This window comes from Silurus meridionalis, chromosome 13 (genome assembly GCF_014805685.1).
Source record: "Silurus meridionalis isolate SWU-2019-XX chromosome 13, ASM1480568v1, whole genome shotgun sequence".
NCBI lineage: Eukaryota > Metazoa > Chordata > Actinopteri > Siluriformes > Siluridae > Silurus > Silurus meridionalis.
The window spans coordinates 17,538,297-17,563,703 of record NC_060896.1 but is presented as its reverse complement, the minus strand read 5'-3'; the positions used below and the strand labels follow the sequence as shown (position 1 = coordinate 17,563,703).

The 25,407-nt window shown below is 39.3% G+C and overlaps 1 protein-coding gene across 1 annotated transcript in view; it reads left to right on the top strand.

Annotated features, from left to right (window-relative positions):
- rasgrf1 (Ras protein specific guanine nucleotide releasing factor 1) overlaps window positions 1-25,407 on the top strand; it is a 242,396-nt gene that overhangs the window by 64,508 nt on the left and 152,481 nt on the right. The window contains exon 4 of the mRNA XM_046864006.1: window positions 24,801-24,893. Within this exon, the coding sequence (XP_046719962.1) occupies window positions 24,801-24,893 (93 nt within the window). The remainder of the gene's footprint in view (window positions 1-24,800; window positions 24,894-25,407) is intronic.

Below are 25,407 nucleotides of genomic sequence, written 5' to 3'. Positions count from 1 at the left end.
AATGAGCAGGGAAAAATTAGAGAAATAAAAATAATGATAATATTAATGATAAAGCAAATAAAAGTCGATAACAAAATGTCAAAATAAAAAATTCAGTAAAAGGAAAAAAAACAAATTTACTAATAGTAATAAAGCAAGAAATCACCAAACAAAAATAAACCAAAAATTAATAATAATAAAAAATAATAAAAGGGAGAAAAGGGAGGAAAAAAAGAGAGAGAGAGAGTTCACACACACTGAAGTTAGAGGTGGGGGTGCTTGCAAAGGTACTAATTACTTAGATAACCTGTCCCCTGTGGTTTATCTGGAAGTGTGGGGCCCTAACTAATCTAGTGGGGGTGATTGATAACGTTTGGGGTAAGATTATTCTTGACCCTACGTGTCATGCGACCTTATTTTGACCAGTGTCAAATTAAGAAAGCAGGCTTTATTCGTTGCCTCTATAAGTTAATGCTGAGAGGACGCAACTAATTATAAAGGTAAAATTGAATAAGTATATAGTCAACAGGGTTCCTTCGCTGTTGATATGTAAGATTAGGTCTTAAGAGTTAGCTGCTAAGAGTTACACTACTCGAAACACAGTTTAACAACTGAGGAGAGGTTTCTTCTTTCCACAAATTCTACGATTTGTGCCACTCAACGGCACACAGTGGGTGGGTCAGGTTTGCTTCGCTGCCCCCCAAAATAAATAAATAAACAAAAGAACAGGGTTTCTTCGCTGTTCTAATAATCACTTGATCAAGGTTTTCAACTCCCTTTACATACCAATCAACAACTAGTCAGTAGTATCTTTATGATTGGGTTTGCATTAGGCACGCATCAGTTAGCTACTCTGATGTTTAAACCTAAACGGAGTATTATCGTCTGGTTTGAAGTAAATTGGAACACGCACTTACTTCAACAGCGATGCAATTACAAGGCCTTAAAAGATGATAAGAGGAACACGCTCAAATCAATCTTTAATCTAACTATGGGGAGATTTCTTCGTCCCCGTAGCTGATTACAATAATATTAAAATGTGCAGTAAAGACATTTCTTCGTCTTTACGAGGGATTTTTAATATTATAACTGCAGTTTAAATTCTTCTCTTTTCTTTTCTCTTTTTTTTTTCGATTAATCGTGACTTACAAATAGGAACATAATAACATAAAATAAAACAAAATAGTGATCACTAAAGCGTAGTCTACGTTGCGTCCTATCTCACCCCAAGCGCACAGTAAATTAACACAAGTGAATTGACGCTGAGTTAGTTCAAAAAAACAAAGTCTGAACAACTGCCCGCATTCTCCACCATTATATGTAGCGAATTTAGCTCGCAAAGAAAGGTAAATATTTATAGTAATTATAAATATTTAAGTTAAGTTGAATTGACGGTAATGGAATTAACATTACACTTATTTGTCTGTTTGTCCGCCAAACAGACAGTATAATTTATATTAATTCTATAAAAAAGGTATCTCCCTGGCCAAGAAAGACGTAACCCCCTTTTACTTTATACCGTAAATTAAATTAAAAGAGCAAGTAGTTCAGACCGGATATTGCAGGAACTTTGCGAACGTACTCAGAGGCAATCATTTGTGAAAAATATGGCGTTTAATAAATGAGACAAACACACATAAAACTAGCTACACGAACAAACAAAAGAAATAAAGAAGGCACAAATAAAATAAAATAAACAAAGGTTAAAACTAGGAAAGGAGGAAGAGGAAGTAACAAGAAGAAAGAGGAAAATGAAAGGGGATGGATGGAAATGTTTAAGCTTCAAAATTAAGCACACCCTAACTGGGAAATCGTCACAGGAATTTAAATTCACCTTAAGATTTACTAAGACTTAAAATACGCATCTAAATTCGTTGGTAAAGGAAACGGTTACTTGCATTGGCTTGTTGCACAAGAGTCCGGATGCGAAAAGGAAATCTTTGAAGAGCCAGTTAGGGTGGGGTCAGATGTTCTTCCAGGTTCTCCTGAAGATCAGAGCGGTGGTTGTTCTTGGAAGTGAAGCTTGCGGAAGATCTTGAAGAAAGAGAGTCGTTTCCAAGCTGTTTCAGACGTCTGACCAACGATTGGTGGTGTTCGTGACATTTTAAAGGTCTCGAGCTCCACCCATCTTTGGGGGAACGGCCAATACTTAGGGTCGAGATTTTGGAGGGAAAAACTTCCCTTTGTTCCATGTGTCTGTGGGCATGGTTTGGATTATAGAACTTTAAAGTTTTATCTGAAGTGTATTAAGACGGTATGGTGACTTTCTGATCCAATAAAATGTACCATTGTTTGAAAAGTAAGTTACAGATAATTTTGTGGTCATTTGGATACTAAACACGAGAGGATTGATGGCATAACGGTAGCGGTACATTACATACACAGATCAGTAGTCAAAGTCTAACTAATGTTTCTACAACATTATGTTCTGATAAAAGAATGAAAACACAAAACAAAATGCACTTCCATTAGGAAAGTGAAGAGCAGATAATTTTGTATAAATTCTGACATCAGGCCTTAAAAGGACATACAGCATTAGAACAGGTATACATTAACGTGCTGGGACCAGTAATTAACGTATAACGGATGTTAGTACAATGTCGTATTCTGATCAAATGAAATGCACCCTTGTCAGGAAAGTAAAGAACAGATAATCTTAAGTCAATTGAGCCTTAATAGAAGAGACACATTAATAACCCAGAGTTACATTAATAGGATCTTTAGCGTACAACTATAACAATAAAGGAGATACATACAAGTATAGGTTAATGTCGGGGTGTGGAGCATCTTATTCATTTTGTTTAATTAGAAAAAGGAATGCTTTATTGTATCAGTGTGTGTGTGTGTGTGTGTGTGTGTGTGTGTGTGTGTGTGTGTGTGCGCATTGTGTATGTGTGGGTGTTTTATGGTCGCGGTCTCTATGCGGTCCACAGAGAACCTGCATGGGGTTATCTCGTCTTGTGGTAGGATCCAGACCTTCTGGAGCCAGTTGTGTGTGGGTGTGTGTTTTAGGATTAGGGGGTCTTGGTGAACTCAACAGGAGTTCAGGGTCTGGTTCGGTTTGTGTCTTTAAAAAGGGGGAGTGTGGCACTTTACGACTATATTACCCCCAATAAAAGTTTCAACTTTTGATTGAGGTAAAGATGTCATAGGTTAAAAGGAATGCCTGGGACATGAAGTCTAAATGACCTGTGCCAGACGCTACAGCGCGCTTCGCCTCTCTGATGGCACGAGACAGTTTGGCCCTTGCTGTTTTTAAGGCCGCCTTGTCCCCTGATCTGAAGGCAGAGTCTCTTTGTTTCAGCAGATTGGCACATTTGCAGACTGGCACATTTGCAGTCATCCACGGTTTCTGGTTGGAGCGTGTAGTGATGGTCTTGGAGATGGTCACATCATCAATGCACTTGCTGATGTAGCTGGTCACTGATGATGTGTACTCCTCCAAGTTGATGAAATCGCCATTGGTTGCAGCCTCTTTAAACATGTCCTAGTCAGTGCACTCAAAACAGTCCTGAAGAGCAGAAGTGGTTCCTTCTGGCCAGGTTTTCACCTGTTTCAGAACCGGTTTAGAGCGTCTAATGAGCGGTCTGTATGCTGGAATTAACATAACAGAGCAGTGGTCTGAGTATCCGAGATGGGGGCGGGGCTCTGCACGATACGTGCCGGGGATGTTTGTGTAAACAAGATCCAGAGTGTTTGCTCCTCTAGAGATGAGCAGTAGCATGAAACAAGCACAGAGTCCTTACACCATTCCATGTTGATATAAACACACACGCCACCACCGCGAGTCTTACCGCACAGAGCTGCGTTTCTGTCGGCTCGAAACACGGTTAGCCCGTCTAGCTGGATGGTGGCTTCCGGAACTCTGTCGCTGAGCCACGTCTCCGTGAAAACAAAGACGCAACAGTTTTTAAACTCTCGGCGTGTGGTTCGCTGGAGTCGGATGTAGTCCAGTTTATTTTCCAGGGAGCAGACGTTTGAAAGAAAAAACGGGAGAGCCGGCCGGCTAGGGTTAGCATTTAGCGTAGCACGGACCCCGCCCGCTTGCCGTGCTTCCGCTTCCTCAAACAGCGCTTTCGATGTCACTGCTCCCGGCCACCGGCATCAGGTAACACCAAGGTCTGGGGGCCTGGTATTTGTGGCCGAGGTCGCAGCAAGCCGAGGTCGCGAAGGTTGTTGATAAGATCATCATGCAGATTGTTGGTTGCATGATGCCTGTACCGTAGCAGTGTCTGGTGGTCGTACACATGAACACAGCTGACTCTGGTGTCCATGCATTGTGAAGGGTCGTGCTAAATATGGTGAAAGCACCATTTTTGGATCCGGAGAGGCCGCTGCGAGTTACTGCCGCGCCACCATCTTCAGTACCTGGATCCTTCTTCTATGCAGCCATGATAATGTAATTGATGCAGTATGTGGTCTGGCATTGTCATGTTGGAAAATGCAAGGATTTCCCCGAAAAAGACGATGTCTGGATGGGCGCATATGTTCTAGAACTTGGATATACCTTTTAGCATTGATAGTGCCTTTCCAGATGTGTAGCTGCCCATGCCACACGCACTCATGGAACCCCATACCATTAGAGATGCAGGCTTCTGAACTCAGCGCTGATAACAACTTGGGTTGTCCTGACCCTCTTTAGTCCGGATGACATGGTGTCCCAGTTTTTCAAAAAGAACTTCAAATTTTGATTTGTCTGACCACAGAACAGTTTTCCACTTTGCCACTTTTGCTCTATTTTAAATGAGCCTTGGCCCACAGAAAACGCCTGCGCTTTTGGATCATGTCTGGATATGGCTTCTTTTTTTTTAGCTGGCAACAGCGAATGGCATGGTGGATTGTGTTCACTGACAATGTTTTCTGGAAGTATTCCTGAGCCCATGTTGTAATTTCCATTACAGTAGCATTCCTGTATGTGATGCAGATCACGGGCATCCAGTATGGTTTTCCGGCCTTGACCCCTACGCACAGAGATTATTCCAGGTTTTCTGAATCTTTGGATGATATCATGCACTGTAGATGATAATAACTTCAATCTCTTTGCAATTTTTCTCTCCTTTCTGATATTGCTCCACTATTTTTCGCCGCAGCATTGGAGGAATTGGTGATCCTCTGCCCATCTTGACTTCTGAGAGACACTGCCACTCTGAGAGGCTCTTTTTATACCCAATCATGTTGCCAGTTGACCTAATCAGTTGCAAATTGGTCCTCCAACTGTTCCTTATATGTACATTTAAATTTTACTGCCTCTTATTGCTACCTGTCCCAACTTTTTTGGAATGTGTAGCTCTCATGAAATCCAAAATGAGACAATATTTGGCATGACATTTCAAAATGTCTCACTTTCAACATTTGATATTTTTTCTATATTCTATTGTCTATCTTTCTGGATTTTTTATATTCTTTCTCTTACTGTTAAAATAAACCTACTATAAAAATTCTAGACTATTCATTTCCAGTAAAATGTGAATTTAATTGTGCAATAAATCTATTTAGGTGATATGTCTACATGAAATTAAGCTTTCAGAAATGTATCCAAATTTGTGGAACGCTCTGAGAATATGTTATACTCATCCAGTGACAGTAGCTGTGGCAGAGAGGTGCCTTCAAAGGTATTTTCAAAGGTGAAAATAATCAATGGGGGTGTTGTTGAGGCATAGCGTGTTCACCCAGGGCCTTATTCAAACTGGAACTGCCATTACCAATTGGTTGTATCTACTTAGCATGGACATCCAGTTCAGCATCAGTTCAAAAGCAAGCAGAATATTTTGAGAGGAATAAGTGATGGATGAAACTCCGGACTCTTACTTGCCACAGCACCTATGGCCATATTTATTTTTAAATTGTTGAAAAGGTTTTGGGCTCATGATAATTGATTTAATATCAATAAGTATATGACTTTTTAGTATCATTCTATTAATGAATCGGTGTGCTAAGAGTAACATAGTCTTTTCAAAGTTGAGTTGATTAAGCAAGAGTCTTGTGGTAATGATAATAGGACATTGTAGCCATAATAAATCATATTTGTATTCAAATATTTCTTGATTGTGAACAGGTGTGGCAGTAATCGGGCCTGGGTGTGGCTAGAGAAATTTTAACTCGTGTGATAAACCACAGTTTTAACAGGGGGCAAACACTTTTTCACACATGCCATGTAGTTTTAGATTTTGTTTTCCCTCAATAATAAAAATCTTTATTCAAAAACTGCATGTTGTGTTCACTTATTTTTTAATAATAATTAAATTAGTTTGATGATCTAAAACATTAAAGAGTGACAGACATGCAAAAAAAAAAATAGAAATCAGGCAAACACTTTTTTCACACCACTGTATATCAAACCAATGCATTAGCCAAATGGAAATATCTCTTAGAACAATGTCATTTTCCGGCACAATGGCGTTTTTTTTAAAGGTTTACCTGAATAATGGACCAATGGTCTCCATACACCAAGCTTTCAAGAGCTTAGTCCTCAATATTTGGCTCATCTATCTTTTCCCTCGAGTATGTAAATAACGTAAAATTTTAAATTAGATGTATAAAATCTACATTCCATATCTTGAAAAACAGTCATCTTTTCCCAGCTCTGTGTGCTATTAATACAAAAGTGCTCCTAAAAAAAACAAGTTTTAATGATGCAGCAGAAAGAGAAAAATGTAGAGTTAAAGGACAGATGACAGTAAGGAGCATCTTTAAAGTAGGAGAATTCTAAGCTTGGTGTCTTCTTATGAAGTGATACTTATGCACAATATCGAACATACTATAATTGTGATTTATGCAAAATCAAGATCAATATCATAAGCACTACAATGGCTTCTTGTTTGTCTTGACACCCAACATTTGAGAAGTATGCTTGTTTAATTTTAGAAAGTGTAAAAATCTGTTTACTTTATCTTTGGGAAAATTTGGTAGGTAGTTTACCTCTGTTTGATGAGCTTCTTTGATGTGTAGTAGGAAAAGTCACACTGGATTATTTTGAGTTTTTTTTGGTTTTGTGTGATATTTGCCCATGCCCACTTATCTTCCAGCCATTTCATCATCATTAACTGAGTTTGCAGCTGAGCTGGCATCACTCTCAGATCTGGTAATTTTAATCCAGCCTTCTCCAGCAGTTCTGATATGTATGTTAGAAAGCAAAGAGTTCTTTTTATTTTTTTTTAATTTTAATGACCTCACAAAATCTTTGCTTAGATTGAGGGCCCTCCTTGCTCAGCTATGCTTTTGCATTCGAGCCAAAATTTCTTTTTACTTTTTTTGTATTTAAGCAATGTATAAGCTAAATCGAGAGGGTTCCTTTAGGGATCATTGTCCTGCTGTAGTAGAACAATTTTTTTTACATTCTGGCTGATGTCCTGAGTGATTTATTTTATATATGATCATAGTCCCCTTCCCCATGATATTTAATTTAAATGTACATGTCCAGCAGTCTTGACATTTGTTCTACAAATTAAAAGCCTCACCCTTTTACTTTATATATTTTGTCACAATTAGACTTGCAGGGTTTGGATGCAAATGCAAGGCAAGAGTTTACTACAATAAGGAGGCAGTGATTATAGCAGGGCAAGGTGGGCACAGGTAAAAGCATTGTGGATGTCATAAAAGAACAAAAACAGGGAAAGCAAAAGAATAGAAATTAAATTTGGAACACTCAAAATTAATTAATTATTAATAGCCAGGTAGCCAGACAAGCTCTTGCGTTGCAGTCATGACCATTTACATTGATGTGCGGCCATTTCAATCTCAACAATACACACACGCACACACTCTTTTCAAGTATTTATCTTATAAAACCAAATAAAACAAACGGGCAACATCGTATAAAACTGTAAAAGGAGATATATTGTAACTTACAGTTGTAAAAAAAAAAAGGCTCAGATTTTCCATCTCCATGCAGATCTCCAAGTCTCTGTTATTACTCTGTGCAAATCTCAGATAAAACAGCTTATTTGACTGTCCATTTTTATTTATTAATTTTTTTGTAAACAAAAAAAAAAAAATTAGCACAAGCTGTTTGTGCAGAACCGAGACCTGCATGCACTACTTGTTTGTCACTGTGAAGGTGTGCTGTTTGACCACAAAAAATTTGTAAAGAGTAATAAAACTAAGAAATCGCCCATGTGGGGAATAAAATCCTCCCATATATCATAAGAATCCTGCACTCATTGGCAACATTTTCCATCAATCATTTTGTTTCTATATGCTACAGGCTCAAAATAAAAGGTTTGAAATGAAAGGTGATTCAGAACAGACACCTGCCTGTAGAAAGTATACTCAGGCCCGAGATTACACCTCTTTTACTGTTGTTTTTTTTTTCTTTCTTTAGTGTGTGGTCTCTTTTGTTTTGGTAGAATATAGTGTTACAAAACAAAAGAGACCCCACACTAAAAAAAAAAATAAAAATAAATTATATATACAGTGAAACTCACTTATCTCGATCTTGGTTAACTCGACAACCCTATTAAGTCAACGTTTTTGAAGTGGAACCGGCAAATTCTCGCTTTGTCTAAGCATTTTTTAATCGGTTATGCCGAACCCTAATATCTCGAGCACAAGGGGGAAAAATGTGTGCAGCCGCAGAAGAACTCGCGAAAATGGCGGAAAAATCAAGCCTTACAGATGCTACAGGTGTTGTATTTTATACTGGTGAATCTCTGCTGTTAGTTAGTGCACATATGCCTTTTGTTGTTAAATGTTATGCGATGAACGGGAGGCGAAAGCCGTGCTTGGTAGGAGTGCAGCGCGGAACGTGGGATGAGCAGCAAAAGCATAGAATTAACAACGGCAGGATCGGGGGAATCCGCGATGTGCTTTGGGATGAAAAGCGCAGCCGTTGAGAGAGTGCCGGTGGGAAGGGACGTACCGGGATACGCATGAGCGATAACAACGACCGCCGTGAACCAAGATATACGAAAAATAACGGACAGTGAGAGTGTGAAAGTTTAAATAGGAGCTGGTGATAAATGATAAACGAGCACCATATGTGCACGATTGAAGCCGGGAGCTTCAGAGAAAGCGGCCGAGAAAGCACCTGCCGAAGGGGGCGTGGCAGGTGGATTCCTGACGGTTAACAAACATTTACTGTATGTATTTTTATAGCATGCCTTCATCAAACAAATCGCGGCAACGCTGTTGTGTAAAAAAACCTCCAAAAACACGTGCTTGCACATTCTCATTTATTAATGCACATCATGTACATAAAGAAATTTCAAGCACGTTAATATACTGCCGCCATATTGGTTTTCGTTTATCTCGATCATCGGTTATCTCGATGCTTTTTGGCAACCCCCTAGGACATCGACATAACCAGGTTCCACTGTATGTGTGTGTGTGTGTGTGTGTATATATAAATATATATATATATATATATATATATATAAAAAATATAATTTTTTTTTTTTTTTTTTTTACTATGATGTTTTTTATGTGAAAAATTATTCAGAAACATATACAAAAAATACACTAGCCAAAGAATAAGCATCTAAATTACAGCACTATTGTTTGGTTACAGCAAAAATGCTTTATGGCATGTTGTTCAATTGACTTATATCTTTTCTAATAAACCGGGGTTAGCAGCAGTGGATGAGTTTGTGACTCGTTATTACAATAATGTAATAATGTTGTTTGTATGTACTGCTTACACACTTACAGCAAATACATTTGTTATATGTTTTCCTTTGAAAAACAGTGATCTAATATCGCTGCTTGAAAGGTTCCCTGGTGGTCTAGTGGTTAGGATGCGGCGCTCTCACTGCTGCGGCCCGGGTTCGATCCCCGGTCAGGAAACCAACCCCAGCCATTAGAGTTGCACAAGCCAGTGCTCTCTTAGTGCCGGTCCTAAGCCTGGATAAATGGGGAGGGTTGCATTAGGAAGGGCATCCAGCGTAAAAACGTGTCAAATCAAACATGCGAATGATCCGCTGTGGCGACCCCAAATGTTTTCTTTTTTTAATTCCTGCTTGAGGCTTAGACCTTTAGAATGATGTATAGTTAGTCATGGTTAGTCTTCTCCCTTTTTATTTAATCTATTTATTCAAACATTTACACCTATGAACAATGGTATATCATGGTGATATTTTAATAAACCATTCTTTCATATATCCTCCTTCTGTAAACATCTTTCTGTGCTTCTCCTCATATATACAGTGAGGAAAATAAGTATTTAAACACCCTGCTACTTTGCAAGTTCTCCCACTTAAAAATCATGGAGGGGTCTGAAATTCTAAAAATTTCTAAAAAAAAAAAAATCCAGAAATCACAATATATGATTTTTAAACTATTTATTTGTAGGATACAACGCAAATAAGTATTTGAACACCTGTCTATCAGCTAGAATTCTGACCCTCAAAGACCTGTTAGTCTGCCTTTAAAATGTCCACCTCCACTACATTTATTATCCTAAATTAGATGCACCTGTTTGAGGTCATTAGCTGCATTAAGACACCTGTCCACCCCATACAATCAGTAAGAATCCAACTACTAACATGGCCAAGACCAAAGAGCTGTCCAAAGACACTAGAGACAAAATTGTACACCTCCACAAGGCTGGAAAGGGCTATGGGGAAATTGCCAAGCAGCTTGGTGAAAAAAGGTCCACTGTTGGAGCAATCATTAGAAAATGGAAGAAGCTAAACATGACTGTCAATCTCCCTCGGACTAGGGCTCCATGCAAGATCTCACCTCGTGGGGTCTCAATGATCCTAAGGAAGGTGAGAAATCAGCCCAGAACTACACGGGAGGAGCTGGTCAATGACCTGAAAAGAGCTGGGACCACCATTTCCAAGGTTACTGTTGGTAATACACTAAGACGTCATGGTTTGAAATCATGCATGGCACGGAAGGTTCCCCTGCTTAAACCAGCACATGTCCAGGCACGTCTTAAGTTTGCCAATGACCATTTGGATGATCCAGAGGAGTCATGGGAGAAAGTCATGTGGTCAGATGAGACCAAAATAGAACTTTTGGGTCATAATTCCACTAAACGTGTTTGTAGGATGAAGAATGATGAGTCCCCAAGAACACCATCCCTACTGTGAAGCATGGGGGTGGTAGCATCATGCTTTGGGGGTGTTTTTCTGCACATGGGACAGGGCGACTGCACTGTATTAAGGAGAGGATGACCGGGGCCATGTATTGCGAGATTTTGGGGAACAACCTCCTTCCCTTAGTTAGAGCATTGAAGATGGGTTGAGGCTGGGTCTACCAACATGACAATGACCCGAAGCACACAGCCAGGATAACCAAGGAGTGGCTCTGTAAGAAGCATATCAAGGTTCTGGCGTGGCCTAGCCAGTCTCCAGACCTAAACCCAATAGAGAATCTTTGGAGGGATCTCAAACTCCGTGTTTCTTAGCGACAGGCCAGAAACCTGACTGATCCAAAGAAGATCTGTGTGGAGGAGTGAGCCAAAATCCCTCCTGCAGTGTGTGCAAACCTGGTGAAAAACTACAGGAAATGTTTGACCTCTGTAATTGCAAACAAAGGCTACTGTACCAAATATTAACATTGACTTTCTCAGGTGTTCAAATACTTATTTGCAGCTGTATCATACAAATAAATAGTTTAAAAATCATACATTGTGATTTCTGGATTTTTTTTTTAGATTATGTCTCTCACAGTGGACATGTACCTACGATGGAAATTTCAGACCCCTCCATAATTTCTAAGTGGGAGAACTTGCAAAATAGCAGGGTGTTCAAATACTTATTTTCCTCACTGTGTGTATATGTGTGTGTGTGTATATGTATATATATATATATATATATATATATATATATATATATATATATATATATATATATACAGGAGTGCAGAATTATTAGGCAAATGAGTATTTTGACCACATCATCCTCGTTATGCATGTTGTCTTACTCCAAGCTGTATAGGCTGGAAAGCCTACTACCAATTAAGCATATTAGGTGATGTGCATCTCTGTAATGAGAAGGGGTGTGGTCTAATGACATCAACACCCTATATCAGGTGTGCATAATTATTAGGCAACTTCCTTTCCTTTGGCAAAATGGGTCAAAAGAAGGACTTGACAGGCTCAGAAAAGTCAAAAATAGTGAGATATATTGCAGAGGGATGCAGCAGTCTTAAAATAGCCAAGCTTCTGAGCGTGATCATCGAACAATCAAGCGTTTCATTCAAAATAGTCGACAGGGTCGCAAGAAGCGTGTGGAAAAACCAAGGCGCAAAATAACTGCCCGTGAACTGAGAAAAGTCAAGCGTGCAGCTGCCAAGATGCCACTTGCCACCAGTTTGGCCATATTTCAGAGCTGCAACATCACTGGAGTGCCCAAAAGCACAAGGTGTGCAATACTCAGAGACATGGCCAAGGTAAGAAAGGCAGAAAGTCGACCACCACTGAACAAGACACACAAGCTGAAACGTCAAGACTGGGCCAAGAAATATCTCAAGACTGATTTTTCTAAGGTTTTATGGACTGATGAAATGAGAGTGAGTCTTGATGGGCCAGATGGATGGGCCCGTGGCTGGATTGGTAAAGGGCAGAGAGCTCCAGTCCGACTCAGGCGCCAGCAAGGTGGAGGTGGAGTACTGGTTTGGGCTGGTATCATCAAAGATGAGCTTGTGGGGCCTTTTCGGGTTGAGGATGGAGTCAAGCTGAACTCCCAGTCCTACTGCCAGTTTCTGGAAGACACCTTCTTCAAGCAGTGGTACAGGAAGAAGTCTGCATCCTTCAAGAAAAACATGATTTTCATGCAGGACAATGCTCCATCACACACGTCCAAGTACTCCACAGCGTGGCTGGCAAGAAAGGGTATAAAAGAAGAAAATCTAATGATATGGCCTCCTTGTTCACCTGATCTGAACCCCATTGAGAACCTGTGGTCCATCATCAAATGTGCGATTTACAAGGAGGAAAACAGTACACCTCTCTGAACAGTGTCTGGGAGGCTGTGGTTGCTGCTGCACGCAATGTTGATGGTGAGCAGATCAAAACACTGACAGAATCCATGGATGGCAGGCTTTTAAGTGTCCTTGCAAAGAAAGGTGGCTATATTGGTCACTGATTTGTTTTTGTTTGGTTTTGAATGTCAGACATGTATATTTGTGAATGTTGAGATGTTATATTGGTTTCACTGGTAAAAATAAATAATTGAAATGGGTATGAATTTGTTTTTTGTTAAGTTGCCTAATAATTATGCACAGTAATAGTCACCTGCACACACAGATATCCCCCTAAAATAGCTAAAACTAAAAACTACTTCCAAAAATATTCAGCTTTGATATTAATGAGTTTTTTGTGTTCATTGAGAACATGGTTGTTGTTCAAATTAAATCCTCAAATAAAATTAATCCTCAAAAATACAACTTGCCTAATAATTCTGCACTCCCTGTATATATATATATATATATATATATATATATATATATATATATATATATATATATATATATATATATATATATATACACACATACACACAGTGGAACCTGGTTATGTCGATGTCCTAGGGGGTCGCCAAAAAGCATCGAGGTAACCGATGATCGAGATAAACGAAAATCAAAATGGCGGCAATATATTAACGTGCTTGAAATTTCTTTATGTGCATTAATAAATGAGAATGTGCATGCACGTGTTTTTGAAGGGTTTTTTACACAACAGCGTTGCCGCGATTTGTTTGATGAAGGCATGCTATGAAAATACATACAGTACATGTTTATCTGTCATGAATCCACCTCCCACGCCCCCTTCGGCCCCCTTTGGCATGGCAGGTGCTTTCTCGGCCACTTTCTCTGAATCTCCCGGCTTCAATCGCGCACATATGGTGCTCGTTTAGCATCATCACCAGCTCCTATTTAAACTTCCACACTCTCACTGTCCGTTATTGTTGGTATATGTTGGTTCACAGCGGTCGTTGTTATCGCTCATGTGTATCCCGGTACATGCCTTCCCACCGGCACTCTCTCAACGGCTGCTCTTTTCTTCCCAAAGCGCATCGCGGATTCCCCCCGATCCTGCCGGTGTTCATTCTATGATTTTGCTGGTCATCCCACGTTCCGCGCCGCCAATCGTGGCTTTCGCCTCCCGTTCATCGCATAACATTTAACAACAAAAGGCATATGTGCACTAACAGCAGAGATTCACCAGTATACAATACAACACCTGTAGCAGCTGTAAGCCTTGATTTTTCTGCCACTTCCACGAGTTCTTCTGCGGCTGCACCGAGATAACCGATGTTAAATGGCAAATTTTTCCCCCCTTGTGCTCGAGATATTAGGGTTCGGCGACATAACCGATAAAAAATGCTTAGAAAATGCAAGAATTTGGCGGTTCCACTTCAAAAACGTCGACTTAATAGGGTTGTCGAGATAACCGAGGGCGAGATAACCGGGTTCCACTGTATGTAAAATATATATATATACACCGTAATTTCCGGACTATTAAGCGCACCCATATATAAGCCGCACCCACTGAATTTGACAAAGATTTTTATTTTGAAGATAAATAAGCCGCACCTGTCTATAAGCTCGCTACACTGAAACTAATGAACTTTACACAGGCTTTAACGAAAGACAGTGTCTGTTACACGATGTAACGGGTGAAATATGTTGTGGCTCCTTTAAGAGCAGAGCGGCGTTTTGGGAATAGCCTGCCGCCGCATTTTTCCTGTATTACTGCATGTGTGCAAGACCGAGGAATATGTCATTATTTTCTGATGCCAATTTTTAAGTTTCTTTTACTAACCCGTAACGCTGTTGCCAAAAAAAAATGAAATAGCACGAGTTTTGGAAACCTGTCTGTGCTTATATGATTTCTGTTGCAACTGGAGTTAGTGAGTGAGCAGCAGGTCAAACGTCAGAGGAACCTCATCCATATTTATGATGTGCGGTCTGATTCAGGGGGAGCGCGTCTGATTTACTATAAAGATTTTCATTGGTTCACCTGAACCCTTTCTGCAATTTCATTGGTCTAATGTTATGGGTCTCAGTTTTTTGGCTTTGAAGCTTGTGAAACCGAGAAAAACCCAGAAAAAATCCATAAATTAGCCCCTTCATTGTTTAAGCCGTGGGGTTCAAAGAGTGGGAAAAAAGTAGTGGCTTATAGTCCGGAAAATACGGTAAGTGACATATGCTTCTCTTTGCAACTGCACCCACCCCACTGTCCTCTCTCTATTATTCACACACATGCACTCACTTACTTCTAATGACTTCCCCTTCTTTCTTGCACATACCTCCACCTCTCCACTTTCTTCTAAACCTGCTCGCTACTCTCAGCACAAATCATAATCATTTGGGGTATTTGGAGAAAGCATACGACAGGGTGCCGAGAGAGGAGTTGTGGTATTGTTTAATGAAGTCAGGCGTGTCAGAGAAGTATGTGAGGGTGGTGCAGGACATGTATGAGGACAGTGTGACAGCAGTAAAGTGGTTCAAGGTGAAGGTTGGACTGCATCAAGGCTCTGAGCCCTTTCCTGTTTGCAGTGGTGATGGACAGATTAAAGGACGAGGTCAGACAGGAGTCTCCGTGGACTATGATGTTTGGTATGATGTGGGTGGAGAAGAGTGGCAGGAGTGATTTTGTGATGATGTCTGCAAGAGTGTAAGTGAAAGTTTATAGGACTGTGGTGAGACCTGCGATGTTGTATGGTTTAGAGACAGTGGCATTAATTAAAAGACAGGAGGTGGAGCTGGAGGTAGCAGGCAGGGCTGAACAGGTATCCAAAACAGGGTTGGGAGGCAGGATGGCAAGACTAACCTCAGGGACTTAAGATAAGATATCTTATGAGATAAGATAATCGGACCCTTAGTAAATGTCTTTGGTATGCTCAAATACCGGGTGGCATGGGATTTTTCTTTTCTATTGTGAATAAAATATGGGTTTTGAAAATCACTGCATTTTAATTTTATTTACGTTTACATTTTACTCTCTGCAAACTTTTTTGGGGTTGTAGATAATGACACATTTAAAGTCTTCACAAGTTTAAGTTGAGGAACATTATTCTAAAATATTTTCCACAATTGCATTTTTCACAGATTGGTTAACATCTGCCCATCTTCACTTTGGAGAGACTGTGACTCTCTTAGATATTTTTTTATACCCAGTCTGACCTGTTGCCACTTACACCGAATACTGACCACTTTTTTTTTTTTTTTTTTTTTTTATTTAAAGAAAAAATGTCTTTAGTTTAAACATTTTCTTTTATAGGTTCTATTTTAAATAAACTATCAGTTCGAAATGTACAAATCATTGCATTCTGCTTAATATTTACATTTTATACAGCATCACATCTTTTTTTGGAATTTAAGTTGTGCAACATTTAACAAAATGCTGTTTATGGTCTAAAGTTCAGCGTTCAACAACGTTGATCAACAACGACAAGACTGCCTACCTAAAGGATATTAAAAACCTAGCGAGATGGTGCCAGGAGAACAATCTTCCACTGAACGTCAGCAAGACTAAGGAGTTGATAGTGGACTTCAGCACGAAGCAGGCGCGGTCGGACCAACCGCTAAACATCAACCGGACCCCAGTGGAGAGAGAGTACAGTTTCCTGTACCTAGATTTTCACATAACACAGGACCTGTTTTGGTCCTGTAACATCAACCCCCTGGTGAAGAAGGCCTGGCAGCATCTGTACCATCTGAGATGCTTAAAGGACTTTTAACTACTCTCTCAGGTGCTAAGGACCTTTTACACTTGCACCATTTGAGAGCGTCAACCAGGGCCAGAAAGAGTGTGAAGGACCTCGGCCATTCTAACAATGGACTCTTTTCTTTGTCAAGTTCAGGGAATTGCTTTCGCTCATTGAAAGCAAACACAGAGAGAATGAGGAGGAACTTCAACGATTCGGAGTTCAAACCAGGAAACAGCCAGGATCTAGAACTAGACCTCACTCTCTGTCTTCACTTTATTTTTGCACAGCTTTTTTTTTTTTTACACTATTATATGACACTTTAACTCTGGACTGTCACAGCACAGTGTCACTTTATACCACACTATACTGCACATGGACACTTTAAGGACAATCACACTAAATCACTTTAATTTGTACTGTCAATATCTGCCATATGCATCCTTCCCGGTATTTAATTCATGTATTTACATATATTGTCTATACTTTTTTTAATCTACTTCTTTTTTTTATCCTTATATTCAATTCCTTTTGTTGGACAGTCCAAATGTTGGACTGCCCAAATGTTGGACAGTCTTATAAAGCATTTCACGGCATGTCGTACTCTGGAAAAACATCCTGCATCATACTCGTTTGAAAGAAGCCACGCCCTGGAGAGCTGAATGACTTCAGGGTAGTCTCCCATAATAAAGACCATGAAATGAGTGCTGCTACACCACATGAGGCCTCAGGTCCTCCATGCCCTTGACCCTCTTCAGTTTGTTTATTGTGCGGAGAAAAAAAATTACGCAACAATGATTGTAATGAAGTTTATGACAGCGTAGCAAAATACATAGCAGTGACAAGATACATGAAGTACGGAGTCATTGTAAATTCAGAATAAATTCTTACAGCTTTCTGGTTTAGAGCAGGAACAAACAGAAGGCAGGCAACAACTTTAACAAAGAACCAGCTTTATTTTATAGTTTATACTTTTACTTTTCAGTGATATCATGCACACTTCTACACACACAACTCTGCTATCCATCTGTATAAAACGGAAAAAGAAGTCAGGGAAATAAACAAGTGCTGCTGCCAGTTTTTTAAATAAATTGTCATCCAAATTGGCAGCGGCCTATGCACTGTGTCTGTGGAGGATTCTGTCCATGAGACATGGAAACATCCCTGGGGCTCTGAACAAACCAAACAGAAATGTGACAAACTGGTGTTAACCACATGGAATGGAAAAGGCTTCTTTTTCATGAGACATTGGAGTCAAGAGGATCTGCTGAAATTTTTTTTTTAAATCCACTGCATTGGACACACAATAATCCACACAGAACTGGACCGACCTGTTGCTCAAATCACTGTATTACTCGATTACCACCATGTCAAACATAACCCATTATTTTGTGCGTAGGTGTGTTCGGGTAGTTGGTCTCTATCATTTTATTCTACTTTTTCAGCCTGACTTACTCATCCAATACCACAATCCCTCTCTTGGCACCCTGTCATAACAAAACCACATTGCAAATATTATGTCTGTAGTGCTCTTTACCATAAGTTCATGATGTGGCTGATCAACTTTAGTTACTCTACTCTACGGCTAGTCCTCTTTAGTTACTGCACTTGCTTGTGCAAACCTAATTGCTGTGTTAACATGAGTACTTTATCTCCATGTGCAAATCATGCAGCTGTGCAGCCCTATTATACACTTGGGACTGTCATTCTGTAGCCTATAGCAAAGTCTTAATTTACACCAAGTGTGGAGTTTTGCAGCACTATCTTTGAGGGTACAATCAAATCATTCTACTGTTGTCTGTTTGGGGATGATAAGTGCTCATGCAAATGAATGAATGAATAAATCAATTAAATCCACAACATGTCATACAGTTCTTGTAGTGTCTGACATGAAAGCCATACCTTGATTAGTCAGAATCTCTTTTGAGATCTCGATTCAGGAGATAATGCAGAGGAGTACCTCTACAACACTTGGTGCTGAGATAATGTGGAGCGGCACGGCTTCTGGACAGTGTACTTTAACTAGCACAAATTTATTCCCTCATAAAGTCCGCTCTAATTACCCGACAAGGTCTATTTCAATTCTTTCTAAGGGGACTTCAATTAATGGCAATGGGGTGCAATGGCACCTTTGGGATAGCTGGTGGATTCACCAGCTGACATTTGCGACATGCTGCTCACCATTTGCGCACATCATCACGAATGCATGGCCTGTAAAAACGGGCCAATAGTCGGCATATTTATTACGTCGAGCCTTTGATCTGTAGATTTTTCTTAGGTAAAGGAGCAGATCTGGTGGGTTAAGGATATTAGAGTGTTCGGTGAACTGGGATATTTGTATGCTGTTGTCAGATTTGTTAAATGTGGTGTAGTGGGCCGTCTCTTATCCCAGAGAACCCTCATGTCTGCGTACTTTTTGGCTCTCCCTTTTAGTTATGCTGATATAGCAAGTCTTGCCAGAGTCCCCAACTGCACAGTGTCCTTAACTTTTATACGCGCTCTCTGTCGAGTTCAACATGCTCCTGAGGCACCACTGTTCCTGCCCCTTTCCTCTCTTTGGCTCTGCCTGCTTTGTCCCGGCCTGCCTCTGGATGGTGTTCTCTTTGATTGGAGGCCAGCTGTGGATGGTTTCTCATCAATGGCCTGGGTATCCTTGAAATTCTGGAGTACAACAGGAGTTTTGACGATGGATTTAGACTGTAGTTAATGTCAACAGTCTGCTACACTGACACAGAACTACAGTTTGCATCTGATCACCATCACTGCATACCTCAACCTCGTTTAGCTATCTATCTATCGCAGATAGTATAATCTTTTATCAATTCTGGAACACTATTATTGCCTAAATAAAGAAAATGTCCTTATGTTTGTGCTGTGTGTGTATGGTCATCTATTAACACCAGATGTACTGGTGCTGGGTGTGAAATGCCTTCCCATTGGAATGTCTTCGAAGTTAGGTGGAGAGACCAGAGAACTGTCTGTTTATAGCCTTTGTTTCGTGAGGTAAGATACTTAGACATTAAACCCCCAATATAACTGTAGAGGTTAAGACCCAGTCTGTAATTTTTATGCAGATGTTAAGGGGTTAAAATGGGTGTCTGGGACATAAGACCCAACTGATCATCAGTTGTATATAGCAATCCTACTCAGACACTATATATAAGATATGATTAATAAAATAAAATGAAGTGTAAGGATGGAGGTGCATGCTCAAAATCTCCAGAGATAATGAGAAGGGTATTTGGGCTCTGTGTTAAGTCTGTTAACAAATGAATGCAGGACATCGCATGCCAATTCACTGTCAGCAGAGGGGGGAATGTATGCAGCTATCGCGATAACATAAGAGAATTCCCTGGGCAGATAGTATGGCTTAATGCTAGTGGCTAACAGCTCAATGTCCTTACAGCAGATCTGCTCTTTAATAGTGATGTGACCAGGTTTACACCATCTATTATTCAAAAACACTGCCAGCCCTCCTTTCTCTTACCGCTCTCCATTGTTCTGTCCACGTGCAGTAGTTGAAATGTATCCAGGGCCATGGTCATATCTGGTGTTAGCTTGGTTAGCCATGACTGTGTGAACAGCATGATGCTACACTCCCGGAATTACCCCTGATGATCCCTGGTATAAACAAAAGGACTGCAGCTGTGAACAGAGTTTCCAGATGCGACTGTGAACAAAGTCCAAAAAAGTAGGAAAAACAGAGCAAACTCTGAATTTGTTGATGTCCATTGTGCAGTTTACATTCACACACATACACTAAAAAAGATAAAACACAAAGTGCCAGAACACTATAAAAATAAATAAAAATAGTTCAAACTTAAAGGGATATGCTGCAACAGGCTGCCACTCTGGCGGCACCTATCATGTTTCTTTGCATTAAATTTGGAATACAATGATCAAAAATCACACACCATACTTATGACCAGGTAACCTAATACTTTTGGCAGTATAGTGTATAATATAGAGTGAGAAGTTTGAAAAGGTGTTGATTTTGGATTTCTTATTTTTTGCATGTTTGTTTCAGATCATCAAACTAATTAAAATATTAGTAAAAGATAACACACGTGAACACAACATGCAGTTTTTAAATGAAGGTTTTTATTATTGATGAAAAACAAAATCTAAAACTACATGAGATTGTGTGAAAAAGTGTTTGCCCCCTGATAAAACTGTGGTTTATCACACCTGAGTTAAATCTCTCTAGCCACACCCAGGCCTGATTACTTCCACAGCTGTTCGTAATCAAGAAATCTTTTAAATAGGACCTGCCTGACAAAGTGAAGTAGACCAAAAGGTCCTTAAAAGGTAGACGTCTTGCGTCAATGAGAAAGAAAGTAATTGAGATCCATCAGTCTGAAAAAAGGTTATAAAGCTATTTCTAAAGCTTTGGAAAGATTTCTAAAATGGTCTGCATGGCGGAGTTCCAAGACGAAAACTGCTGCTAAGGAAAAAGAACATAAAGGCTCGTCTCAGTTTTGCCAGAAAACATCTTGATAATCCCCAAGACTTTTGGGGAAAATAGTCTGTGGACTGGCGAGACAAAAGTTAAACTTTTTGGAAGGTGTGTGTCCCATTACATCTGGTGTAAAAGTAACACAGCATTTCAGAAAAAGAGCATCATACCAACAGTAAAATATGGTGCTGGTAGTGTGATGGTCTGGGGCTGTTTTGCTGCTTCAGGACCTGGAAGACTTGCTGTGATAAATGGAACCATGAATTCTGCTGTTAACCAAAAAATCCTGAAGGAGAATTTTCGGCCATATATATACATATATACAGTGGAACCTCGGGTTACGAACGCCCCGGCATACGTATAATTCAGGTTACGAATCGCAGTTCATCAAAATTTTTGCCCCTGGTTACGAACAATATATCGGGATACGAACGTCGCCACCAAAAATCGCAGGCAAGTTGGTTGTTTTGCTCTATCCACGCAGCTCGTCACATCAGTTAGCGTCCTGTGTCCCTAGCGAGAGCATCGTGTTACTTATCCGCTTGAACTTTTCCCGGCAGCAGCGTAACAACTCGTTAGTTGATGCTCGTGGAATGATGAGATGGACAACATTAGCCGATGCATAACCACTTTACTTGTTTTTATGAAGATAGATTAGCAGGGTTACAGTCTTTTCCGAAGTACAATACCCATAATGAATTTCACTTTGGACTTCAATACCAACTGATAGTAGCCTTAAAGAAACAGCTCTCATTTTCCTCTAATGCAACAATTGTCTCAGCGTCGTGTTAATAACACTGTCTTTAATATTCTATAATATAATATATAATAATATATAAATAATATAATATAATAAGATTCTCCTTCCAAACAATAACTCTCCTCCTCCCCTTCTACGAACGTCGTCTCCTGCAGCGAGTCTTCTCAAAGGAAAGTACCGGTAAAGATCTTTTCCTCTTTTGTATGTTTTTATGTGCTATGATTTTAATATAACATGTTAAAAGTAAATAATATTAGTGAATATTGGCTTTATTTTTATTTAAGTAATATTTTTGGTTGTCCAGAACGAATTATCAAGTTTCTGTTCATTATTATGGGAAAATTTGTATCGGGATACGAACTTTTCAGGTTACTTAATAAAGTACCGAACGAATTAAATTGTAACCCGAGGTTCCACTGTATGTATATATATATATATATATATATATATATATATATATATATATATATATATATATATATATATATACATACAAAAACTCCTTGAACTGTTGAGCAGTGAAGATGACATTATTTCAGAATTGTTCAATTGTTTATAAATTGTTCTCTAATTTTGATCGCCAGTGTGTATATATATATATATATATATATATATATATATATATATATATATGTATGTCCTGTCTATACCATGCTACCAGAACACCTTTTCCACAAATTAACTAAGGCATTTAAATAAAAAAAAAAACATTATTTTGCAAAAAACACACTGATCAAAATTAGAGAACACTTTCAGATACCTCCCAGTTATTGGTGTTAATCTGGTTAACCCAGTGCTAATTTCCTTGATAATCTGTCAACCCCTATTTAACTGGCAGCCTAACTTCCAGTTTCACTGACTCTGCAAGATGGTGGGCCGTTCTAAAGTGACTGAAAGCCTCCGGCAGCAGGTTGTCCAGATGAAGGCCAAATGGATGATCCTATTAGCCATAGCAAGACAAGTTGGTAATTTCAAATCTGTGATTTTAAGAATATTGAATCTTTACATCACAAACTCATTCAAGTCCGCCAAGAAGGCTGGTCGTCCACGGAAGACAAATACAAGAGAGGACAGGATACTGCGGAGGATCTCATTGCTCACCAGTTCAGCGCTGAACAGGGTAAGGATCTGTCTCATCATACAGTGTTTCGACGTTTAAAAGCATTTGGACTGAAAGCCCACTCTGCAGTGACCAAACCTCTCATTAGCAAAACGAATCGAAAGGCTAGACTAAGCATGTTGTGTGGACTGAGGAGAACTGGTCCAAAGTTCACTTCAGTGATGAAAGCAAGTTTAATTTATTTGGGTCCCATGGGAAACATTATGTTCGGCGACAAACTGGAGAAAGACTGAACCTAAAGTGTGTAAAGAAGTCAGTGAAAAGTGGAGGAGGAAGTGTCATGGTTTGGGGCATGTTTTTTGCAGCAGGAGTTGGGCCTCTTATATAGCTACATGGCAGAGTGAATGCAAATGTTTATCAGAACCTTCTTCAACAACATATGGTTCCTTCCCTGTGTTCATCACCCATTTAGCCCGCAGTGTTCATGCAGGAAAACGCTCCATGTCACACAGCAAAACAGGTAAAGCAGTTCCTTAAAATTGAAAACATTGAAATAATGACATGGCCTGCCCAGAGTCCTGCTCTCAACCCAATAGAGAACCTCTGGAAAATCCTTTGTGACAAAGTTATGGCCAAGAAACCCACTACAGTCACCGAACTGTGGAGGAGACTGGAAGAAGAGTGGACCAAAATCATACTAGAGCAGTGTGAGAGACTAGTGCTGTCCTGTGGCCGCAGATGTGCTGAAGTCATTCAGAGCAGAGGCCTGTACACTTCCTACTAATTGCTGACTGTTGTAACCTTCAGAAAATTTTGTTGTAAATTTTTCCATGCTACAGTCATTGTTGTTCTCTAATTTTGATCAGTGTGTTTTCTGCAAAATAATGTTTTTTTTTTAAATGCCTTAGTTATTTTATAACTAAGGCATACGCAGAATACTGGATATCATAGTTACGAACCTGTCACTTTGTTGGCAAGATGTTTTGCTGAGTTGGACGTGTTGGCTCTTTTTGCTTGTGTTGTTTTGTAACATTTCTTACAGATTTTGTGATGGGCTTGCCCTGACTGTCAGCAACTTAAGTAAAATAATGGCACTTCTGCTTTAGCTACAAGTTAGTGTAGCTACACGATCTGTTCAGGAAACACTATTTGTATAGTTCTTTATTAGTACTCTTGGTATGAATACACTTTTTTGGTGAAGTAGATGCATTTGCGCAATTGCACAGTACAAATAGTGTTTCTGGTACAGTAGAGTAGCCACGGGCGGTCACCAAGAGCACCTGTATTTGCAGTCGGCCTCTAGTTTTTTCACCTTGAAAGCCAGAGAACGAAAAAACAAAGAGGCCATGCATTGATTTTTCCTTTCTTTTTTTCTTGTGATCACAGCATAATTTTCTCGAAATAACAAAAGTTGTTTCATGAATGCTTAAACCAGCACCAGCAAACAATTAAACAAATACTTATTTGGATTACACATTATCTAATACTCTTGACCTGTACCTATTTTATGTATTTTGCTGTTGTCACACTTTTGGCTGATTGGATGCATGAATGTGCAATTGTTTTAAATACAACTTAAAATGTGGAACTGTTTTTACTCACATACCAGTAATTATTTACATTTAGTCATTTAAGAGGAGTTAACCATTTAATGTTTGAGTACATGGTGACTGAGTGAATAAACTTGCAACCAGTAGAGCCTTGCATTGTACACAAACTGTCATCTTTGAGCTTGGAACATTGGTTAAAGTGGTTATTTAATTTTCCATAAACTTTGTTTTTAATAAAGTGGATAATGTGTATATTTAAAATTCTATTTTTAATAAACATTATATAATTGAATGTGACTAACTAATGTGACTCACAACCTTACAAAATAACTGCAATTAGCCATTTTAGTCAAGTATATTATTTAAGTGTATGGTAATGGTATATAATTTATTTCCTTAGATTGCTGGGATGCTTAAAGACAACGAGAAGATTCAGTCCAACCCTGCCACTGTTCCCAGTGAGGATGACTCTGAAATTAAGAAAATTAAAAAGGTAAAGAGACATGAAAAAGGTTTGGTCTTTCAATCATTCACCTGATCATGTAATGGCAAGGTAATAATAAAATTACCAGACTTTAGCCAGTAAGGTTTGACAAACTAATCATATAAATGATCAAAATAAGAGATAATGTTTTGCACATTGTGTTGCATAATCATGTTAATGTTGAATAATGTTTGAACCAGATTGTTTAACAAGATTTTGGAATTTGAGAGTATGCCTGAGGAATGGAGGAGTGTGCTGTGACCGTTTTTTTAAGAATAAAGTAGTAGTGCAGACCTTCAGTAACCACAGGGGAATGAATTTGATCAGTTGCACCATGAAGTTATGGGAAAGAGTAGTGGAAGCCAGGCTGAAAGAAGAGGTGACACATCTGTGAGCAACAGTATGGTTTTATGCTGAGGAAGAGCACCACAGATGCATTATTTGCTTTGAGAATGTTGATGGAGAAGTATAGAGAAGGTCAGAAGGCATTGCATTGTGTGTTTGTGGATTTAGAGAAAGCATA